The 24827-nt window shown below is 34.1% G+C and overlaps 1 protein-coding gene across 1 annotated transcript in view; it reads left to right on the forward strand.

Moving 5' to 3' along the window:
* Nucleotides 1-24827, forward strand: part of LOC128173808 (protogenin-like) — a 99097-nt gene that overhangs the window by 790 nt on the left and 73480 nt on the right. Inside the window, exons 2-4 of the mRNA XM_052839474.1 lie at nt 16619-16945; nt 17805-17952; nt 21350-21522. Coding sequence (XP_052695434.1) covers nt 16619-16945; nt 17805-17952; nt 21350-21522 — 648 coding nt within the window. The remainder of the gene's footprint in view (nt 1-16618; nt 16946-17804; nt 17953-21349; nt 21523-24827) is intronic.

Consider the following 24827-nt stretch of genomic DNA (forward strand, 5'->3'; position numbering starts at 1 on the left):
TGTGTATACACGTCTTGCATGCAGATGCCCCGAATTTACATATTACGATTTTTCCCCAATTTTTAATATTTTTGAAAGAAAGAAAGAGAAAGAGGGAGAGAAAGAAGGCATGTTTTGCACACAACATTCCGGTGTGTGGAATATACAATGGTAAAAGAGAATAAAAGGGATAGGTTATTTTCGCGGAGGTTTTTTATACTCTCTTATCAAGATGACGGACGAGTTAGGCAGTCATGTTTATAAATCACAGGTCGGCGCTGCATGTCAGGGGTTCACAGAAGGGGTGAAAACCTTTAAACTAAACAAAAAAGTTATCTTTTGCAAAACAGCGGGAGAATCTATTGACGGCGATAGTTCAAAAATAGACAGGCTTTCGATATTAGCTTGTTTGATACATGTGTAAATATGCTCCAATATCATGGCATCGATCTGCTTTACATGCATGCTCTTTGCAGTTGTAAGACAGTCGGTCTTTTTCTTTGGGGGGAAATGGGGGGTGGTCTTTGTATGTATTTTTTTTTCTCTTTCAATTTTCATCGTATTATTTTTTATTTTTTTGATCTCAAGTTAGAATTATTTTTTATATGAGTTGAATTTTGTTAAATAATAAACTAGCTACCCCCTTCCTTTATCGGCTTTAAAATTAAGATTGATTGAGAGTTCATACATGTAGGTGTTCTTTAAAAACATTAACATATGAATATGCAGTGCTGTTAGAACCATTTTAACAAGAGCTTGGACTTTGGGTAGTCGGTATCAAACAGCAATGTGACGTAGGTCTGTCACTTTCATCGAAGGCCACTCAGCCATTGCTCTTTGAAATCAACAAGATTTGTCTGGCTTTTGAGCAAAGACTACGCAATCGGTGTATATTTCACTCGAAACCATCGTCATTTTAACTTGTTTTGACGCAAGAAATAGATAGTAACGTCTTACAACGTCTTACTGAAAGTCCAAGGCCTTGTTAAAATGGTTTTTATCCTAACGAAACGAGTGTACATACCACAAAATTATATGTTTATAAAAAAAAAAGAAGTAAACTTTATTTCAGAATCCATATAATTTGCATACAAGTGTAAGTGTGCCTATATCCGTGACAGTTGTAGTTCCATGGTTGATGCATCTTAAAAAAAAACAAAAAAACAAGCCACCACAAAAAAACCCAACACATTTACCTTGTATTTTTACTTCTTATTTAATTTCGTTTCCGGGGAGGAGTTTATGATAATCTATGTATAATCTGTAGTAAACAATACATAATGATCACATATTTTGTCAACCTTTTGTACTAGGTGCATGTAATAACAATTGGGGATTTTGAGTGATTTGTCAAGTTGGCCGTAACATTGGTGGGTGCGGAAAAAATCTCTCTCTCTCTCTCTCTCTCTCTCTCTCTCTCTCTCTCTCTCTCTCTCTCTCTCTCTCTCTCTCTCTCCAATCATTGTAGTGGAAAGCATGCAACTGCAACTGCAACATTTTTTTAAAAAAACCCACCACGAAACAATTACCTTCAAATGCTTTTCTGGGAAATGATACATGCATAACTTGAGTTTTTGTGTGTAAATCTGAATAATTGTCGACATTTTAAATCGATAGTAAAAACCTATGGGCATTGGAAACATTTAGATTTTAACAAGGATTTCTTTGGTTTTTTATTTCAATATTAAATCGATCCATGTGTAGCTGAATGAACCACAGACTTTGCAGTACTGAACATATACAATTTTACTTTTTTTTTTAATTTCAAAGAAATGTTTAAGATTGTATTTTTCTTTTATAGATTTTTTCTTTAAAATATGTACTTTGACGTAACAATGCGACTGTGTACGATGAAAGCATTTATAATTTGATGACCTATATACTAGTATTTAGATAGTATATGTTCCTTAACGTATGCGCAATGGTTAATGAAAACTTTCGATTCAATGGAAGTTGAAATTTTTTGGAGTGAATTAACAAAGTTTTTTATCGTTTCTATTGCTTGCTTCAGAATATACATGTACCATGTAGGATTTCTTTAGCCATAAAAACGGTATTAAAATTCATTGGTCAACGAAAAGTTTATGTTACGTGTGTTCATATGCATCTATTTCGGGTTGTAAACCAAATGAGTTTAAAAAAAGATTAAAAATTCACAACAACAACCCCCCCACCCGCCACTGGATTTTTCGATGACACAGAACAAATGCCAGATGCACAGAAGATGCACTCTAGAAGCGTGGCGTTTTATTGTCGTATTCGTCTTCGATTTTTTCCCGTCTCTTTCTTTATTCGATCGTGGGTTGAGAAAGAAATTCTCAGATATTCTAAAGACGTTTGCTGACTAAGAAGAAATTTTGATTTAATTTGGGGGAGGGTATTTCATGGTGAAGTAAATTTTATAATTATAAAACTACGGCGGGGAGGGCATTTTTCTATCCCCCCTTCCCCCATTGGTGATGCTTGGTAGACTTCTTCATGCATTAATGTCTTAAAGAAAATGTTTCGGAATACAAAGTAGCCATGCCTGACCAATTCCAAAAACGAGGGAAAAATATGAGGAAATATATTCATTGTTATAACATATTCTAGAACATGGACAGGTATGAAAGTATTTTATAAAGAATTTTAAAAGAAGATCGCAATATTTTATTGTCTCGTGACGATTCCTGACCCCCCCCCCCCCCCCCAAGGTAAACTTTGCTTTCCTTTGTCGTTACTTTCTTTTTTAAAAATCTATTTTGATGAACACAGACTTAGATTTGTGACGATAACAATTTCATGAGGTAGGCGTGCAATAATTCTAAATAAAGAAACAATTTGAATTCGATGCCTATTACGTTCGACTTCTTTTAAAATTAAATTCTAAAGGGGGAAAAGAGGAAAGAAATTATAAGCCAAGTCTTTGAAAATGTCTACGCTTTCGGGTTGATACAAGTAAAAATCTTTATTTAGTTTTCTATTCTAATTCTCTTTCGCAAGTTTTGAAAACTTTGATACTGCGCGGTGAAAGTAAAGCGCCGATTGATGAATGTCGACTTTTTAACCTTTTTATCTTGTATAATATCAAACATCAATGCAGTTTTATTAAGTGTTCTTTAGCCAGTAATTAATAACGTCTTATTAGGCCTAAGCTTCTTACAACACCCCAGGGAGTATTGGGCCAGTAGGCCACTTTTGGTTTTCTTTTTCCATTTTGGTGTCAAAATGACCTTGAATGTAGCTCGACTAAGAGAAGGAGAAAAAGTCCCCTGCTAATTTCATATCAAAAGATCTATAAAAAGAAGACCCCCCCCCCAATAAAAAAAAAAACAAACCCCAAAAAACCCCACCTTCTACAATCATGAAACGAACATTTTTTCCAAGTTATAAATTTATATATTTCAAAGTTTTTCTTTTATAAATAAAAATAGTTTATACTTATATGTGTATACATTGGATCTATATTTAATTTTAAAAATATATATATAACAATTTATGTTACACGTGTAGATACTGGATGTCATATGATGATGAAGCAAAAACGTCATTGCTTTTAAATTAGAAAAATTATCTGATTAAATCAAATCTTTGATCCGCTCCGACGAATATGATGTCACTTTTGTGTAGCGACATCGAATTTTTGGAATGGATCATGGATCTGATTTTAATCAGGTTAATAAAGAAATCGAACACATTGGGATTGATGTATTAGATTAAAATTAAAGATAATCAAAAACAAAAAAACTTTCATAAATATTCATTCCGTTAATTTACATGTATATATATATACCCGGTTTATCACAAATGAATTATAGCTCTCGTCAATTATGCGCGAATATATTCTTTCGCGGGACGCGGATCGATCAATTCTTCGCGAATATTTTCTTTCGCGGGACGCGAATCAAGAATAAAAATGTTATTCATATTGCAAATGTCTATGTTTTAGAAAGAATACGCACTAGGGGAGGGGGGGGGGGGGGGGGGGGGGGGAGGGTGCCAGTCTCTTCCTCTCCCGTCCCTGGATTATCCCCATTTATTTATGTGGTAACTTTTTCCGATTATATTTTATGTAGACTATTTTCATGTTTTGCAACCTCCCCCGTTTAATTAAAATTTTGTTTGAAATATAATCTGGATTCTCCCCTGAGTATATTCTTTTCGATGGCAACGTTCATTTGAATCAGTTTGGGAAGAAGTATTGGGTGTTTGATATATATTGCAGATTTGAAAAGGTGGGCATGAAAGGGAAGGCGAATGGAAATAAATTTTCAAAAAATCTGTTTTTTGCACTGCTTATTTGTCTTTAAAACTGGCAGTTTTATTGGTACTCAAGATGCTTTAAAATACGCTGAAATATAAAGAATACCATCGCCATTTCTTTGTCTATCGATTTTCTTTAAAAAGAGCAATCCCTAAGCAGAAATAGCATAAGTGTTTGCCTGTATATATAGCTTGGAAGACAGCAATTATCTGGTGTGCCCATGGCGAGTGGGAAGGTAAATTTACCTTTTTTCACAAATTAACCCCCTCCCCCGATAAATTACTAGTGTCCTAAACAGATCGTTAACTACAAATTCTAATGCGTTCTATTCTACAGGTAAAAACATATACTGTAAAAAGATATCCTGTAAAAACATATCCTGTTAAAATGACTAGTCTCTCACCCCACCACCCCCCCCCCAAAAAAAAATCGGTATCAATATATTATAAGGTATTCTATTCTGGGCAAAAATATAAATCATTTCGCTCTTTTTTAACCTATTGTAGCACACTTAACACAATAAAAATGTCAGGATATAAATAAAAAAAAAATCAAATTAAAAAAACAATGTCGGTAGGTTAATGATTCTGGGGCATTCCAGGGGAAGAGGGCAAATCTTTTTTTTCCCCCATATCTTTCTCTCCAATCCGATACATGCAGCTAGCACTGCATGTTCAAATTTACAGAGTAAATTGGTAGATTAATTATTTACAGGGGCCAAAGGTACTAGGTTTGATAATCGTAAGGATAACAAAAATCTATACATTGCTGAAAACTCGAGATAATCTCGCTAATAATTAATGATGAAAATCAAGATACGCTATAAACTAGTTCCTTTATGATCTATAATGCTGCATGTGAAACTGTAGCGTATGGGAATGCAGGTCCAGAGGATGGGTCGATCCAATTTAAATTTTGTCATTAAACATGGATAGTAATCCCTGCGTGGTTTCGCGGCAACCACTTAATTGTAACCCAGAGTGTCACGTGACACATTTTTTTCTCTCTCCTCTTTCTCTCTTGCTGGTATATATATATTTTTTATTAACACTGCCAGTGCATTATCTGTTATCTCTTGTGCCCCGAAATGCAATTGTACAGAAGTATATAAAATGCTTGCGCGTTGGTTTTTTTTGGAGGTTTATCAAGTCACCCCTCGGAAAACTTTAACACTTCACTATGTAGCCCATAATGATTAATCTTCAGCTCGCTAACGTGGATACACTGCTAACCCCCTCCTTCCATTACGTTTACTTAATAGAGATATTCTCTCTCTCTCTCTCTCTCTCTCTCTCTCTCTCTCTCTCTCTCTCTCTCTCTCTCTCTCTCTCTCTCTCTCTCTCAATGTCTTTTCCTTGTCTCTCTCTTCACATTATGCTAATTCTATATAATTCTCTCTTTAAATATAATTCTCTCTCTCTTTCTCTCTCTCTCTCAAAATCTGTATCTGTCTTTTCCTTGTCTCTCTCTCCACAATAGCTAATTCATTACAGAACTCCTCCTCCTCCTCCTCCAACAACAACAACAACAACAACAACAACAGCAGCAACAACAACACACCCATTCCATCTTCAATCTTAAATATTAATTTAATCTACAACACTAAAAAAGAGGTTTAATTGTAAAATCACGTTACATTTGTCAATGTCGAGATTTTTTTTTTATTTTTTTTTTATATTTTTAAATACCTTGAACTGAGTTTAAACGAATCCCTCTATAGGCCAAAGTTTTTTTCCTTCCATGGCATGTTACGTAATATGTTTGAACTTTATTTGATTTTAAATCGAAGTATATTCCGTGGGATATACCATATCCTTACACTTAAAATACAAACATGACTGTTTTTGATTTAAGTGACACCCGATATGTTGAAAGAAATGTATTTGAATTCCTCTTACACATTTAAAATTTTTGAATCTTAAAAAGAGCCAAATCTTTCGTGGAATTTTTGTGTGTGTTAATCATGTTATTAATTTTTTATCAGGGGGGGGGGGGGGAGAAGGGGTAGGTGTAATGATTACCGATTAGAGGTATGGAGTGTGTGTATCTCAAGTTATTATTATTTTTTTTTTTTACAGATTTTTGGAAAAAGGGGAGAATATTTCTTTACTGTCAATATTGAGCAACTATCCCGTAAATAAAAGACAAAAAAATTTTTTTAAAAGTTAGATAATAATCCAAAATTATGTATCTGAAAGTAAAAAATATGATTTAAAAATAATAATAAATGAATAAATTACTATTACTGTGCTAGTACAAAGTGTTTCTTGCATCCATTTGACCTTCATCCCCCCCCCCCCCCCTCCTAACACTCTATACCTTTTTCGGTACAATTTAACATTGCACTTGGTCGAATGAATTATACTGATTATATTGACTGACTTTTGTTTTTTTTTTTTTGTGAAACCAATTTATTTTTCAGTTTATTTATTTCTTTTAGTTTATTTATTTATTTTTGATATAAAGAAAACTGATACATATCATATCTACATATTAGAAATTGATTTTTTTTTCTAATGCAAAGAAAATTGAAATATATCGTTTGATTGCATGAGAATGTTGGGTATCATTTATCGAACAAACAAAATAATATTTGAAAAACCCCACTTAACTACTCTTCCATTAGATTAGTTTAGACAATATCTTATTTCAAAATGAAATATAGGATCGGACAGCAGGCATGGCCTATTTTTGTCCTCTCCCATTAGATCGAAAATACTATGATCTGTACTAGTTATTTGTATTTATATATATTTCACACACATTGTATTTTTTCTAATGCAAAGAAAATTGAAAATTTAAGTCACATTTGATTGAGAACTTTTATTTGTTCCAATACAAAGGAAATTGAAACTATCTGTGCGCATGATATAAATTCCAAAAAAACCACGTGACTGATAAAAAAGAAGGCAGAGATTGCCGCTCTCGCTTCGTGCAACCAACTGTAACCCAGAGTTATAGAAAACACCCAGGCTGCTACACACATATGGCTTCGCTAACAACAACACCCCTCCTTCAAGCTAGGATTGAAGTGCATTTCACTAATATCGAATTTGTTTATTTAGACATGCGCGGATGTAGAGGGGGGGGGGGGGGGGTCAGAGGGGTCCCGACCCCCCCCCCCCCCCTGGAAAATAAAAATATATTAAATTTACTTAGTAAAATTATCGCAAATATGCCTCGGACTCCCTTGCCCCCCCCCCACCCCGGCAAAAACAATTATCCTTCGGACCCCCCCCCCCCCCGGAAAATTTTTCTGGATCTGCGCATGTTAGATTTGAATCGAAATTGTGCCACCCTTATGAATAATGAAAATATTATAAGGGCACAAAGTCATGATTTAAAAAAAAAACCCCAACATAACCATAATCCTCTAGCATATGCTTCAATGTGGATATGGGGACGGATTTAAAAAAAAATGTGGCCGTTGCAAATGACAACAAGGACGTTTAATACAAGTATTTACGTCACTGTACGATGCATGAAGACAAGAATACCATTGATTTGAACATATTTTTATTGTACAAAATACAATTGGGATTGGGCACAAGTTCTATAACTTAGACCGCCCTCTCCCAGTACAAAGATATAATACAATATATGTGTACACAACATAAATAAAGGTCAGTGGATATAATGGACGTATACATAAATGCAATTGACATGTATATAGTAAACAACGGTGTACTAGTAGTTATAAGATCAGTTAAATCTTTCAGTATTTTTGATAAAATTATAAACTAATGTAAATAAATGCTTGTTTTCATTGTCACGTATTGAACTGTCACCCCAAAGTAAAACATGAGTATTGACAATGTTAAGATTTACAATTTGAAAAACGTCATTAAATAGAACATTTCTAGCATCTTTATATTTATTACATGTGAAAAAATAATGGTAAGTATCTTCGAGCTTACCACACGAACAGAGTGGACTGTTGATAATATTACATCGAAATAAATCATTATTTAGTGCACAATTGTGACGAAGTTTAGTGTGAATGATATTCAAAAATCTATCCCCATATGTAAAAAAATTAGGTCTAGTTCTACATGTAAGTACATTTTCATTTTTGACAGAAACATGTATTTTTTCCTTAAAAATGCGAACAGAGTCGCTCAGTTCCACGGACATCCGTTGAAAGCGCATTCCATTCATCAACAACAGTAGGAACAAACGAAGATTTATACAATTCCAAACGACATTTTAGTATAATGTAATTATGTGCATTTCTGGTAGAATAGTTAGATACATTAGCACGCTTATTTGGAAAAATATCCATTACATAACTGGGTAAAAGGTTTCGGTCAATTTTATACATTGTTTTTAGCCTGGATATATAAGAATACCATTATAAATAATGATAATAAAAAAATTACAATTTTTCGTATTCGTCATTTATTTGAATTTTTAAAAATATGAAAATATAATAAAAAGCACAACTGGTCAACTGAAAATTATAAAATCGGCGCCAGTATCACCACCTTCAATATTTTACTTTTTATGGCCATTAAAAGTCATTGATATGAAATTTAATAAACATGTTTACTTCATTGTATGTATAATGAGGCTCATTTTCTGTCTTAGACAATCAACTATAAAAACCGTTACGACATTTTGTGTTTATAAATATATCCTGAAAATAAAGAACAATAATTTAAACGGAAGTGGCCGCTGTATAGATTAATTTACAATGTTTTAATTTTAATAAGTATATTAAAATTGTCCCTTTCTGAAATTTGCTTACACACTCTCAAATGAGGCCTCGTAGAAATGTCAGATTAAAGATGAAAAAAACCCCAAAAACCCCTTAGTCAGCGAAATCCGTAATCCATGTCCGGTTTTGAATTTTACATTTACCATCATACAGGAGACTGCATGAGCTGTCAGGAGCCATGAGGTATACTGTATTATTTTTTTCCTACATTGGTCGATTGACGAAGATTGCAGTCGCACGTGTTTCATTCTTCATATTCAGACATAGCCATTTTGTTATACATAACACATCCAATTCTTTATGACTTATGCTAAGAAATGATGTAAAAAAAAATCAAAAAAAATCAGGTAAAGAGCATGCGTGCACGGATCTAGATTTTTTTTTTTTATCGCGGGGGGGGGGGGGGGGGGGGTGTTCCAAGCGATTATTGTGTATGCCAGGGGGGTCTGAGGGCTAATTTCGTTAATTTTACAATGGGAATTAAATGGCTTTGATTTCTATGGGTCCAGACTTCAGTATTAATATGGGTACTATAAATATGATCTTAAATCCCCCTTATTCTGACTGCCTTTGGCTTTACCCCAACATCAGGGTGGTCTAAGACACGAACACTCAAAGTCTTATATATAGGTCAAACCGTTATGGCAGGGCATGTAGCTCGCATATATAATTGCATGAGAAACTTTAAACCAGCCAAACTCCTTTTGTTTAAGATGGTGGTCTTTATGCACTTGATGTTGCAATGTTGCATGCTTAATGTGTTGTGTGACCGAGAACTGTCACTTGGTATATCAAGTTGTGAGGGAATGCATTGTTTCCTTTATTTTTGACAGTTTCAATAGACTATCTGACGGGAAAATTCCCCCCCCCCCCCCAAAAAAAAAGGAAAAAAAGAAAAAGAAAGGTCACGCATATTTGTTCTAGAACGTTTATTTTTTATCATTGCTTCAAGCCACAGGTTTTGTGTCCATTCTATTTCTTTACCCAGTTTGTGGAAATAGAATGGACACAAAACCCTTGGCTTGAGACAATTTTTTTTCATATGAAAGTATTAAAGTAAAAAAAAAAAGAAGAGTTGTTGAAAAATGTGTTTTTCCCGTATTTCCTTAATTCTTCATGTTATACTCTGTCCCATGATATCCTGGATTCACATTTTGCTTAATTGCATGGTATTTATAAATACCTCAGGGTTCAAACGATGTACATTCAAAAGTATGAAAAATTTCCAAGTTTTCTCAGTCGAAACGCCCCTGTTAGCTTATCAGGTTTCAATACAATGCTAAAAAAATATGATGTCTACGGGGATTTTGTATTGCAGCAAGCCCGGATGATAACGTTGTAAAATTGCACGAGGTATTCCGAATGGAGAAAAGATATAAACATTCCCCATTATAAATCTCCGGAAGGAATCTGTTTTTGTTCCTGTGAATTTTTCTGAGTGAAAGATGATAATGTGTCAATGAAATTATCTTGGAAATTATCCCTTTCAACTATTTCAATTGCACTTCTTTCACAGGTATGTGTATTTTTATTAAAAATCGTCTGAATGTGCTGCATAAATATCTTAAGGACAGACTATACATATATGTATATAATACATTACATGCATACTTTCTTTTTGTTGAAAGCAAGATTTCTGAGAATTTGACACCCTCTAGCTGCCCCCTATACCCCAACCCACCCACATTTAGATTAGTTATAAGACATGTCGTAATGTTAAATAAAGCAAGGGTTATGATCTTGGATTTGTGGGATTACCTTTATGGGTTTAAGATTTGAGATATATTTTGCTAAATTTTTACAAGATATAAGCAAACCAAGTATTTTTAAAAAAAAAGATGCAGATATTGGATTTGATTAATCTTGCTGGCATGCTCCATGATGCACAGAAAAACTGCAAATAAATCAGTCAGCTAATTTAAAATACAAGGTTTTACAGGAAAAAAACCCCCCAAAACTTTTAATGCATGCGTAAAATATCCATCCCTCTATTTTCCCGATTTATTGTCAATTTGTTTTGGGGGTATGCAGTGGAGAGAGAGATAAAGAGAGAGAGGGAGAGTGAGATTTTCTGCCCAGCAATGATACGGCTAAATAAACAAACCATTCAAAATTTCCACTTACATGTAGTTCCTCAATTGTCATTACATGCCTCTATTACAAGAGGTTGAAGAACATGTAATCATAATTGTCAGAAATATAAGGTAGATTCAAATTACGTAATGTTTACTACAAATTACATTATCATAGCCACCTTCCTACGTATGTAGGCGTTATTATCGATCTAAAATGTCTACTTCAGATATTCAGATTCACCACACAAAAAATCAAGTTATTATTGTATCAATTCCCAGAATATCATTTAAATAAAAAGGAAATAAAACATGTGTGCTTCATTTTATCTTTTAAACAACATGTTGCTTTCCACTACAAAATGCACAAAAATACCATTTGTTTATGCTTCTATATTATAAAAATATGCTAGAACAAGACACACAAAATTGTCTAAGAGAGAGAGAGAAAGAGAGAGAGGGGGAGGGAGGGTGTATTTGTTTGGTCGATTGGAGAGTTGCAAGAGTAATTCTAATTTGCTCGTTTGCAGTATGGAGATCTCTGGTAGATTTCCATTTTAGTAGACGCTGCAGATATCCTGGACCAGTTCTGGGGGTAGCAAATGAATACACCGAGAGAGAGAGAGAGAGAGAGAGAGAGACAGAGAGAGAGAGAAAGAGAGAGAGAGAGAGAGCAATAAGGGAGAGAAAGAGAGAGTTTAGACAGAAAATCTGTTGTTAAAAGGTTACGGGTAAACTGCTATGGGCATCATCTTTTCACAAGGTGTGCATATACTTTATTATCATGTCTTTGCCCCAATTCTGCTCAACCTTGCAATGTGTGTTGCACATAAAGAGAATTAGGCAATTAATGCCTAGATGTTTGCCATTACGTTTTAATGGCCATATTACGAAGCAGTCACACCTCCTATCGGTTGATCATAAGCAATGTATATACATTGCTTTAATTAAAAGGCAAACTTTTAATGTTGCTTGGCTCAGTGGTCACAAGAGTTAGGCCAGTGACCATAAGGTTGCTGGTTCAAGTCCTACTGTGACTTGATGTTGTGTTTTGGTTCCGTAGTCAAGGTACATTGCTTTTTTGGGGTAGTCCACCTACCTGCTATGGAGGCCTATTTACACTGGGTATAAACCTCTCATCAGCACTACGGAAAGTGGAGTCTGTTTTACACCGACAATAACACTTTGATTCAGTTTAAAAAGTATTATACTCTATTTAATTTGTGATAAAACCAAGGAGGAGCCATTTTTCTACACACACATGCATTACAGGTACAAACAAACAATGGCGTTATTTTTGGGATTCACAATTTAGTTTAAGAGCATATAGTGCTTCTTAATTAAACGTCTTGAAATTCATGCGAGAATATTATTTTGAATCTGTGTGTAACAGTGTACCCATGTTGAAGAAGGTAGTGTTACAAGGACATTGTATTGTGTGCATAGACATTTAATGGAGTATATCTCAGATTTCCATACATGTTATCTTTTTATCAACTTTTATTTCTTTTACAGAAAAGTTTTTGTGTCTCATGTTTTTCTAGGTAAATTTAGGCCACAAGTCCAAGGTTAATTCTATATGTTTAACGTAACAGTAACCCGCCCACGGAGTTTTAGGAGGAATTCTGTTTTAAGAAAAACAAAGGATTTTACTAATTAAAATACTGCAATCTGTAGAAATTTGAAACATTTAATAGAGCACATTATAGACTATATTTATCAGACGCACAATTGGATTTTCAGGAAAGTTCATTATTGAAGAGATTGCCTACATGTAGCCATCTTCGCTAGCCAAGGGTTTTCGGTCCACTTTAGGGAGCAAAGTGGACCGAAAACCCTTGGCTAGCGAAGATGACATGTAGCCTGAATACTCACTATACAGTATTATTTTGTATTAATTTAGATTAATAAGAATCATTTGTTTTTAAATTTTGCCCTCGTAGGTTAAAAATTGGTATTTGAAGTGACGTTTAACATAGAATTAACTTTGGACGGCCTTATTCATACACACACAAAAAAAGCATTTAAAAAGCTACTTAAGATGATTCTATGTCATATTTGTATAAACATCTTGGTGTTAGAATATATTATTTATCACAGATAATGTTGACAAAATAGTTTGAACATATTAAGTCGTTGCTATAAGATTGACAGATTAAATTAAAAAAATGAAAGAAATTGAGTTTTTATATCTAAGTTTGAAAATAAGTTGTAAGGTAAATTGAGATGATAAAAAAAAATATAGAAAATTATTAGTACATGTACTCCGTCTTAAATTATAAGCGATATTGGGGAGAGGGAAGAAATCATGATAGGAGATGCATATGGCTTGCAGAACCGTCATATAATTTTCACCAGTGCCCAATTATCACTTTTACGTTAAAGATAAATTTCTGCAGATTATAAAGTACCTGATATTATGTACATTCTGCAACATTCTGGAAGTTGCTCAAGTGACCCCCCCCCCCAAAAAAAAAATCTATTTAAAACAAATCTCGCACTGCATTTTTGCAGTTAAAGTTAATAATGAAAGCTATTTGGCACTTTAAAAAATGCGATAAACATAATTTTTTAGATTATGTAACAATGATATTAATTAACCTCAAATAAATAAATGCATGAGGCTTAGAATTGGGGCGTTGACCGAATATAGCTTCATATAGTTTACTAGGTCACTATTTTTAGGTGAATTTGCAAGAGGCGTACTAGTTGCAGGATAAAATAATTATGTAACCCAACGCTTAATTTAGACTTTGCATTATTGAACGACTAAAGAGCATTATGAAAAGGGGGTGGGAGTGATAGAGAATAAGCATTTTTGGAGAAAAAAAATGTGCTAAACAAAAAAAATAAAAAAATAAAAGAGAAACCAAAACAGCGGGGTTATCATCCTGGGCTCGAGCCACTGAGATAAACAAACTCAAAAATAGCTTGCACTGAGCTCCCATCAGCTGAACTGTGAATTATGTAAGAGAGATATCGCGTAACACGGCCACCGTAACAGATAGTGTTGAACAAGTCATCCACAAATAATCAGTTGCCGGGTTACTTGACCCCTGACCTCTGAATGCTTGATTCAGGTCAACACCTGATACCTGGCAGGCTCTCAGGTTATCACCTAGGCCAGGTAAAATTAAAGTGGGGGGGGGGGAATTAAAAATAAAATTGATATCAAGATATTTGACCTATAATTTGTTTTATGAATGAAGAGTTATTTGCGGGTGGGGTGGGATGGAGGGGGGGGGGGGGTTGGTTGGATGATGTGTTGCATTCAGCAGCAAGAGTTCATGTGATGTTGACTAACCTCTGCATGCATATTCATGAATTATTGATATAAATCTTGAAGGTGTAAATGTCAATCATGATTATGAATATTAAATGCATATCTACAAATGTTACTCAATCACTAGATGGCATTATATAAATAGTGCCTGTTTAGGAGGGTAACAGTTGAAATTGACACCACGAGAAAACCATTGTCAACCGACGCGAAGCGGAGGTTGACAATGGTTTTCGAGGGGTGTGAATTTCAACTGTTATCCTCCCAAACAGGCACTATTTATTTTGTTATACTGAATGTCTTTTTTAAAAATTTTAAGAAAATTTTACTGCTTTTATATAGGAATAACGTGAATTCTACAGCGAACCATACGCGCATAATTTTCGCGCATGTAACATTTTTTAATGTTACCCGTTGCCAAGTGCGTTGCTAACGCTGAGGGTAATAGTAAATATTATTAACTGCGTCTTAACCAATCAGATTTCAGTATTTAACATGAAAGTATTACAATCATCTTTATCAAGTGAACTATATGCATGGTTTTTGATGAAAAATTATGCTTTGAACTACATATATATTTAGAGTATACATAAATTCATGTTGTTAAATGCCTATTGATTGTTACTTATATCGTATTTGAAACATTGATTTTAGGTATGAAATAAAACCAATTTTGCCCTAATTTTGAAATTTAATTGGGTATTGCATGGTTTTACTAAATGAATTAGTAAGGCTTGTTTGATTGAAATATTGGTGTTATATTCAAATTCTTTGATATATAGTTATGGACTTCAGATTCATGATATATCACAATATTGCACGTTAAGTAAAATTTGCAATGATTTATATGTATTATGGAAGTCCTGAGGACATGAAATATATTACCGGTACCTATAGTTTATACCTTAATTTAAGAATTAAAGTGTCAAATATTGGGCTCATATTTGGGAAAATAGATTTTTACATATAACTTTATATCCATGCAACTTTCTTTTATTTATTTATAAGTTTTATTGCTATAGTCATGATTTAAGACCAAAGTTGAGTCGTAATATTGACACTGTTGAGATAAGTGCATGGAATCATCCTGAACAAATCTACATGTTTGACATTTTTAAAGTATTAAATGCTGTAAATCAAAATGATGGCAGCAGCTGTTTCTTAAAGAGGGGCTTCTTGACATTCAAGAAAGTTGAAGAAATTTGAAATTTTGAGAAAACATGGTCTGAAGGGGGCTGGATGGTCACCAAATTTAACTTTAGATCTACGTAAAATTCTAAGATTTATAGAACCATTTTAACAAGAGCTTGGACTTTGGGTAGTTGTGTCAAACAGCAATGTGATGTAGGCCTGTCTATTTAACTGTAGCCCACTCAGCCACAGCTCTTTGAAATTAACAAGATTTGTCTGACTTTTGAGACTACGCAATCGGAGCATATTTCGCTTGAAACTGCGTCATTTTTAACTTGTTTTGACACAAGAAATAGATATAGCTACGCCCTACTGAAAGTCCTAGGTCTTGTGAAAATGGTTCTATATGATTTGCTTAGCTCTATAAGCTTTTATTTAGTAAAGAAAAAATCCACATATTTCCCTTTAAATTTTGGTACTTTCCGGTTCCTATATGTTTTTATAGCAGAGCTCTTCTTCCAAAGGAGGGCAATACAGTCTTAAAATGGCCGTGCACAACCATCAAACCCTCTTATATAAAAAAGGATATGACACTGCCATACATTATGGAAAAATCTGCCCGGGGGAGAACAGAGTTCATCCAGTTCAATTTTGTTTGAACAGATCTAGAATTCTCTATCTTGCTCTGGGTCATGGTAATTAATAACAATTCCAATCGAATGTTGTTTGGTCGATTCAACTTGATTGTTTGATTTTTCTCGCAGGGTACCGTAATTAATTTTTCGTCTTTTCATGAGAGAATTTTATGCAAAATCAAAATCTACGAATATATTACTTGTTTTAATTGGTTTAAGTTGGATTAGATTTAGATTACACAAGAGTCTTTATTTTTTATTTAATGAATGTATTACGTTATAATTATTATGTTGAGTTGGATAAAATTTAAATTCAGTATGTGAAATACTGTATACAGAGAGTATTCATCCCCGTTTTATTTTCCGGCCCCTTTCGCCCTTGTTGTGAGCGGGAGAATTTAAGACTGGGCCAAATCCAATATCTCATATTATCCCTCTTTAAAAACAACTGTGTCTGGAGAAATTTAAGATAGGGCGAAACTGTTTGCAAGTGTAGAAGGGCGAAAATTACATGGATGAAAATAACCCTGTATTCATTTATCTTCTTTTATTTGATTCTAGCTACAAGCATCATTCCAAGCAGTGAGGCAACAGGAAGCAATCCTCAAGTCATCGTAGTACAGAAGAATTCTCCACTCCTGTTAAACTGTTCTGACCCGACCTTGTCATGGATCAATAACTCCGAGGTCAAGTTCACCTGGTTCAAGGATGGAGAGGTCGTGACCCCAGATTCGAGAAGGATCTCTGTGAATCAGAATGGGTCGTTATATTTTCAAAGTATTAAGCGGAAGAAGAGGAAGGGACTGGATGATGAAGGCTTATACGAATGTCAGAAGACATTCACTGTGGGAACGGTGATTGTCAGAAGGGTCAAAGTTCAGATAGCAAGTAGGTCAAAGGTTAAATCTGTCATTTGAATTATTAAGTCAAACAATGCGAACTATAAGGGAATGCCATGATAACAAATACGCTAGGAATTTTTGGCAACATTTTGGTAGAATTATTTCCTATCATTATTGGTTTCATAGGATTGTAATCCCTGTTTTGACTCCAACACTTACATATAGAAAAAACTTTCATTTTTTTTTTCGAGGAGAAGGGGTGAAAAAAGATGCTAATTTAGAAGATAATTACTAAATACCTGTATATCATGTATACAATGAACAAATACATGTAGCATTTTTGCTGTAAGTTGATTTCCATTTGAAAAGTAAATATAGTGGACCCAGTTGAAATAGGGGAACATGAATTATTCATGAAAGAGAGAGTTGAATCACATTCAGTAACTGGCTTATACAAGACTGTGGCCTTGCAGTCGGTTTCCGATGATACATTCCTATTAGCTCTGGGGAGCCTTTTCTAGATGGTTCGGCAGAAATCTGGAAATTTTAACACCTACCACAATTTCTGTTGATTGACTTACAGTGTTGATATAAACTAAAAAATTATATGCTTAGAGTAAGAGTATTGGGGGAGGGAAGGAGGAATATCTTGCAACATTTGATTGACAATATTTTAAAAATATATTTCCTGTAATATACAGAAAGGTTTAGACACAATTAAGTTCTGCTTACACTTAAAAGGTCTAAATTTACCATTTTCAACATTTTGCAGATACTTGTACATTAATTAATAATGCAAATAATCAACTGACATCCAATTGTTCAATGATGGAAATTCATTTCTTTTTTGCTTCTTTGAATCTAATTTTTATGCATATTTATATTTATCATCGTTTGATTGACAGGAATATCTCGAACTTTCACTAAGGACCCCCAGGACCAGAGAACTGTGAGAGGAGGCGTGGCCAGGTTTGAGTGTCAGGTGGAGGCCACACCCCCTCAAGTCAAGTACATATGGAATAAAAATGGGCAACAGCTTTCTTCAAACAACAGGTAGATTGCTAAACATACTGTATTATATAAATAGTGCCTGTTTGGGAGGGTAACAGTTGAAAGCGTCGGTTGACAATGGTTTTCTCGGGGTGTCAATTTCAACTGTTATTCTCCCAAACAGGCACTATTTATTTTGTTATACTGAATGTCTTTTTTAAAATTTTTAAGAAAATTTTACTGCTTTTATATAGGAATAACGTGAATTCTACAGCGAACCGTACGCGCATAATTTTCGCGCATGTAACATTTTTTAATGTTACCCGTTGCTAAGTGTGTTGCTAACGCTGAGGGTAATAGAAAATATTATCAACTGCGTCTTAACCAATGAAGTTTCAGTATTTAACATGAAAGTATAACAAAAAAACATATTAATCATTAGTTTATTTCAGGAATGAATTTAATTTCTACCTATATTATACAAGTATAACATAACTTGGAGCAGTGTAGGCTTTATAAACAGCAAAACGGTTTATAAAGAAAGCCGTATATGCACCTTGGTATGTTATATGAGTAGTTGTAACGGGATGGGAGAAATAATGACAGACCAGACCGGGATTTCAACCCGGGACCCCATAATCTATATAGTTGCTCTACCAACTGAGCTATCTGTCTGACCGTCAAATTCCTCCCCCCTTAAATGATCTTTGTCCCTGAAGATCAACCTAGGTTCTTCCCCTGGAAGATGTTAACCTGTCAGTTCCAGGGGTTGGCTCAGCACCAAATGTTACGGGATGGGAGAAATAATGATGCACCTCACTGGGATTCGAACCTGGGTTCTCTGAATCTCTAGTCAGGTGCTCTACCAACTGAGCTATCTGCATGGTACCGGTATTCAAACCGGTCTGACCGACACAGTAGAAACTAAATTGATTACTTAAAATTTAACTTCAGAAATTTAGATACATTATTTTAAAAATGGCATTAATCTCTGCTAAATTTAAATGTAATGTCAAGTGGATAAATATGTTTTGCACACGTGTGGTATTGTGATGTAGACAAGCTTAATATATGTTATATGATATTAGATGAATTTCTTCTGTGGATCAAATAAGGTATTACAACCAGATTTAAATTAAATTATCATATGAAATTGAATTTTGACTTTATGAGTTTGGATTATATTAATTTATTTCTGTGGGTGGCCTAGCTGAGTGAAAAAAATGCTCTATTAGGGTTAAAATTCCAAATGTGTCTGGGCGAATTCAGGTTGGGGCGAAACTGTTTGCAGGTGAAAAAAAGCGAAAAATTACTCTGGACGAAAATAACTTGATCTGTGTGCGTACAATTAATCGCCTAGTTATTAAAGGGAAGGGAGAAGTAAAGTGATTAATGCCTGAATTAGGCATACAGTGAACACTTAAATAGATTAATATAGGTACAGTGTCATGACCAGACAATATATTGCTTTGATGCAGTGATGGAGCATTTACATAGAAATTTAGAAGAGCGCAATGTTTAACTTAATGATTCCTTCAGCTTAATTAAGGGCAACATGCAAAGGCATGGAAATTTTTTGTGAGTTGATAATTAATTTGCACTTAATAAGAAACATGATTAAAACATGTACATATATATAAATTGTTATTAAAATGTTTGCTTTATTAAGATTTTAATTAATGCAACACAATTATGACTCTCTTTTACAGTGGATATGATATGTATATTACATGTACATGGATGCATGCGATGAAATCAGAAATACTAGTGCCCCAACATGCACAGTCCAAAATGCTCAAATTTATTCAAACAGACATTAGTCTGTGTCCGTAAATCTTCGACAAGCAGCTCGTCTGAGATTTACGGAGACAGCCGGAACGTCTGGTTGAACGAGTCTTAAGCCCTACCACAGTCAAGTTCAGTGCTGAAAGTGCACAGGAAGTAATTATATGTGTATTATACAGGTTAAAACCTGTCTGGGTCAGACCTGAGAAATCAGGAAGAGCTAGCTATAGGTTAATTTCATTGCCAAGAAGTTGGCATCATATATATATATGTGTGCTTTGAAGATAAAATTTAAAAAAAGGGCTGAAAATTAGTTTATGTTATTTAAAAAATTTTTGACATGACATTTATTACTTAATAATTGGGGTTTTTGTTCACCTGAGAAATATTCACAATGTAATATCGTTCTAAATATGCACGCATGCATGATAATTACTTGCTGACAATAATTGTGAATTCATTCATGCCAACATTTTGTATGTTTCTTATTAATGCGTTCATTTTACATTATAGCATTGAATCATGATTTTTTGAAGTGTACACTCTCATAACTGCAGCGGTGTGTGCATACAAATTGAGTAACGCGCGTTAGCGCGTTATGAAAATTTGTATGCACACACCGCTGCAGTTATGAGAGTGTATACTTAAAAAAATCATGATTTAATGCTTATATTTACATTTTTTTAACTTCTTGCCTTGTCTGCAAATGTGATTCATACCTTAAAATTCCTATCTTATCCAAAGGGTAAGTTAATATTAATGGAAGAGCCACCGTAACATCCACAAGCGTGAACTTTGATTTTCGCTTGTGACGTTGCAGTTTACAGCGTTCAACGTTTGTGACGTCATAATAAAACTCGTTAATTTGACCTTTGACTACTTGTTGCATTTAGAGGCATTTAAACATCACGGAATTTAATAGAAAAATACAGTAGAATGTAAATATGTACCATTGAATGCCGTTGATTAAAAATTCTCCAAAAAGTATTGGCAAAAAACATGAGTAAGATTATAAATTTAGATGCCTATCAAGCCTTCTTGTGGTGATAAAATACCTGTAGTGTCATTTTTTTGATGCTGTGGCATTATCATTGTTAATGGGTGGATTTTATGGATGACACCTTATTAATAAGCTTTAAAATCTTAATTATTATTTTACATCCATATGTACTGTGAGTTAGTTACACACACACACAGATATATATATATATATATATATATATAGTCAATGAAGATAAATCAAATTTCAAAGCAAAATTATTTGGTTTTTTTTTCGTTTTTAAATGTTTGATAGTTTTTGGCCAGAAATATCATATGTCAATGTATAGAACCATTTTAACACAACCTTGGACTTTTAGTAGGATGTAACCATCCATTTCCTGCGTCACAACAAGTTAAAATGATGCTGGTTTCAAGCGAAATACACACCGATTGCGTAGCCTTAGTTCAAAGGCTAGACAAATCTTGTTGATTTCAAAGAGCCATAGCTGTAATGCAATGAAATAGACAGGCCTACGTCACATTGCAGTTTGACACAACTAATCAAAGTCCAAGCTCTTGTTTAAATGGTTCTAAGGGAGAACTGATGGTTTAAGTTTGGTGTCCATCTAGCCACCTTAAATGATTACACAGTACATGATAATAACCACTGTTGAGATATTGGTTGATTTTGTAGATACACTGAGCTTCCCATGGGAGTACTTCAGATCCACAATGTTCAGGACTCAGACAATGGAGCTTACTCTTGCTCTGCCCTCAACACATTTGCTGATGCTGAGGGAGCCCTGCCATCCTCAGTGTTACGTCACAGTAAAGAGGGCACACTCACGGTCCTCGCACCATCCTCAGGTAAAGATGTTTTATGTTGTGTATAGTTAATGCTATATTTAATGATGGTGCCCTTATTGTAACGTCACTGTAAAGAGGGCACACTCACGGTCCTCGCACCATCCTCAGGTAATGGTGTCCTGTATATAGTGGTAACCTTTAATATTACTTTTAGTCATTGATGATGTCATCAGTGTTACTATGAATAGCAGTGTCTTCAATGTTACTATAAATACTTGTATTACTGTATATAGAAGTGTCCTCAATGTAACTTTAGAAGTGGTTTTTTATTATTCAAATCAATTGTGGTAATATAATTAGTGATGTTTTAATTTTTTCTATAAATAGCAGTGCCCTCATTGTTATTACAAATGAAATTTAGTGATATCATCAAAAACGATGTCCTTGAAATGTGGTTCTATAATAAAGTAGTATCCTAGTGTTACCGTACTTTGAATGGTAATGTCCTCAGTTTTACTATTATTAGTATTCCCCCTTTAGTTATTTTAACCTCATGATGTAAAGATTGAGTTTGCCTTTCATGTTACCATAGATAAATTGGAGTGACTTCAGTGTTACTGTAAATAGTAATTTCATCATTTTAACCATGTTATAAAAACTGAAGGATGTCCTCTGAGTTTCTATAAATTGCAAGGTCCTCAATAGTTATGTCCTCATTTTAAAGAGTAAAAAGCAATGTCTCGATGGTGTAATGAATTTGTAATGAATTGTCATTCTGATTTGTTTCAACTAATTATTATGTAACTCTATGGTTCAACTAATAATCATGTTATCAGTGGTTCAACTAATTGCCATGACCTCATTGGTTCAATTTATTATCACGACCTCAGTGGTTCAGCTTATTGGCATGGCCACAGTGGTTCAACTAATTGTCATGTCCTCAGTGGTTCAACTAATTGTCATGTCCTCAGTGGTTCCACTAATTGTCATGTCCTCAGTGGTTCAACTAAATGTCATGACCTCAGTGGTTCAACTTATAGTCAAGTCCTCAGTGGTTCAACTTATAGTCATGTCCTCAGTGGTTCAACTTATTGTCATGACCTCAGTGGTTCAACTTATTGTCATGACCTCAGTGGTTCAACTAATTGTCATGTCCTCAGTGGTTCAACTAATTGTCATGACTTCAGTGGTTCAACTTATTGTCATGTCCTCAGTGGTTCAACTTATTGTCATGTCCTCAGTGGTTCAACTTATTGTCATGACCTCATTGGTTCAACTAATTGTCATGGCCACAGTGGTTCAACTAATTGTCATGGCCTTAGTTGTTCAACTTATTGTCATGTCCTCACTGGTTTAACTTAATGTTATGACCTCACTGGTTAAATGAATTGACATGTTACTTTTGTTTTAACTAATTTTCATGAACTTGTATTCAGTTGTTTAACTAAATGTCATGTCCTCAGTGCTCAGTAGTTTAACTTTTTGTTATGTCCTCATTTGTTCAACTTATTGTCATGTCCTCAGTGGTTCAACTCAATGTTATGCCCTCAGTGGTTGAACTTTTTGTTGTGTTATCAGAGGTTCAACTTATTGTTGTGTCCTCAGTGGTTGAACTTTATGTTGTGTCATCAGAGCTTCAACTTATTGTTGTGTCCTGAGTGGTTCAACTTATTGTTGTGTCCTCAGTTGTTCAGCTGTCATTGGTTCAACTTATTGTCATGTCCTCAGTGGTGTAACTAATTGCTTTTTCCTCAGTGGTGCAGTGAACTGTAATGCCATTGAGAAGCAGAGCTCATCATTATTGTTGAAGATAATAATGTGTCATTTTTCAGTGAACTATAATTAATGTGGTGTGAGACACCTGTCCATATCAATGTGGATAAAAGTGTACGTGTTTTAATTAAATTTCTTTTACCTGATAAGACTTTTCAAATTCTTCAATATTTAGCCTCAAAGTATGTCTTAAAAAGTTTTGGAAAGATATTAATTTGAAGAGCCTCAGTAGGATTTGAACTCATAACTTCCAGATTCACAGTCAATGCTCTAAACCACTGCACTTAATTTCTTGGTGTACAAATGGAAAAGAAACAAATTACATTATTATTCTTGATTTTATTATTTATTTCAATAGGAAGTACATCAATATATGTAGGTGTCCCGTACTACCTTAATAAGATCAATGTCCTAAGCTTATGAACACTCATTTCCAAAATGTTAGAAGCATTAATTTCATTCCACAGTCAAAAGCTCTGATGTCATTGTAATAATTATGTCATATATATATATAAATGTGTAAACGTAATAGATATATCATTTAAATAACCTTGTTATGTAAGCCTTATGTCATTTATGTAACAAAAGATTATTAATTGTGTTAATTACCTTAATGCCATTTTAAGCTGTAAGACAGTACAGAAAAACATTAGATTTATTAACAGAACGTACCATCTTCACATGTTGAAGCTTCCGTTAATATTGCATGCACATTACTGAATTGCAGATAAAAATAACTTGTCCTTGGTGTTACAAGCATGGAGGATATCATGAGTATTTGTGACAGACTGTTTATAAACTTCAAGGTTCCTCAGACATAGTACAGTGTGCTTGTACTATAAATAGGCAGATCTCACAATTTTAAGGGGAGCTGCTGGATGGTCAACAATTTAACCATCAGATCTACCGAAAATTTTGATGCATCATTTGTTTAGCTTATAATACCATGTATACTGTTAGTCTGTTATACTATTATTTAGTAAAGAAAAAAATCCATTTATTTTGACTTTTAAAGTTAGGTATTTCCCCATATTTGATATAGTCAAGAGCTCTTTTTCATAAGGAGATCAATACTCGTCTGTCTAAAAATGGTCACGACCATAGAGCCCACTTAAGTATTAAGTAAACGTCTGGTAAAAGTCCATACTGCATGGAAAATCATACCGTTGATGACATTATGATACATGTACAGTACCAGTTGGTACTTTAATTGATGACCCATACGAAGTCTTTAATTAAGCTTACTTTTAAAGAATGTTTAAGTCTTACTCTTGCAAGGTATAACTATTCTAGCCGCTCTGGTACTTACTGCTACATTCAAACAGCGAAATGTTGGACAGTATTCTGTGGAATCATTTAAAACTCATCCAATTTTCATGGATTAATTTGTTAAATAATTTCTGAAAGGTCAATTGTTGGAATGTTAAATTTTGTGGATGCTGTTGTATGTTTGTACCATAAATAATAACCCTGCTTCATTATTCAACTAGGATAGTAATTGATGGTTGAGCTTTGCCTGTAAAATACATGGAAAATTACCCCCACAAATTATCAAGGTTTTTACAGTACCGTAGATTCCTTATGAAATGCAA

Source organism: Crassostrea angulata, chromosome 2 (genome assembly GCF_025612915.1).
Source record: "Crassostrea angulata isolate pt1a10 chromosome 2, ASM2561291v2, whole genome shotgun sequence".
NCBI lineage: Eukaryota > Metazoa > Mollusca > Bivalvia > Ostreida > Ostreidae > Magallana > Magallana angulata.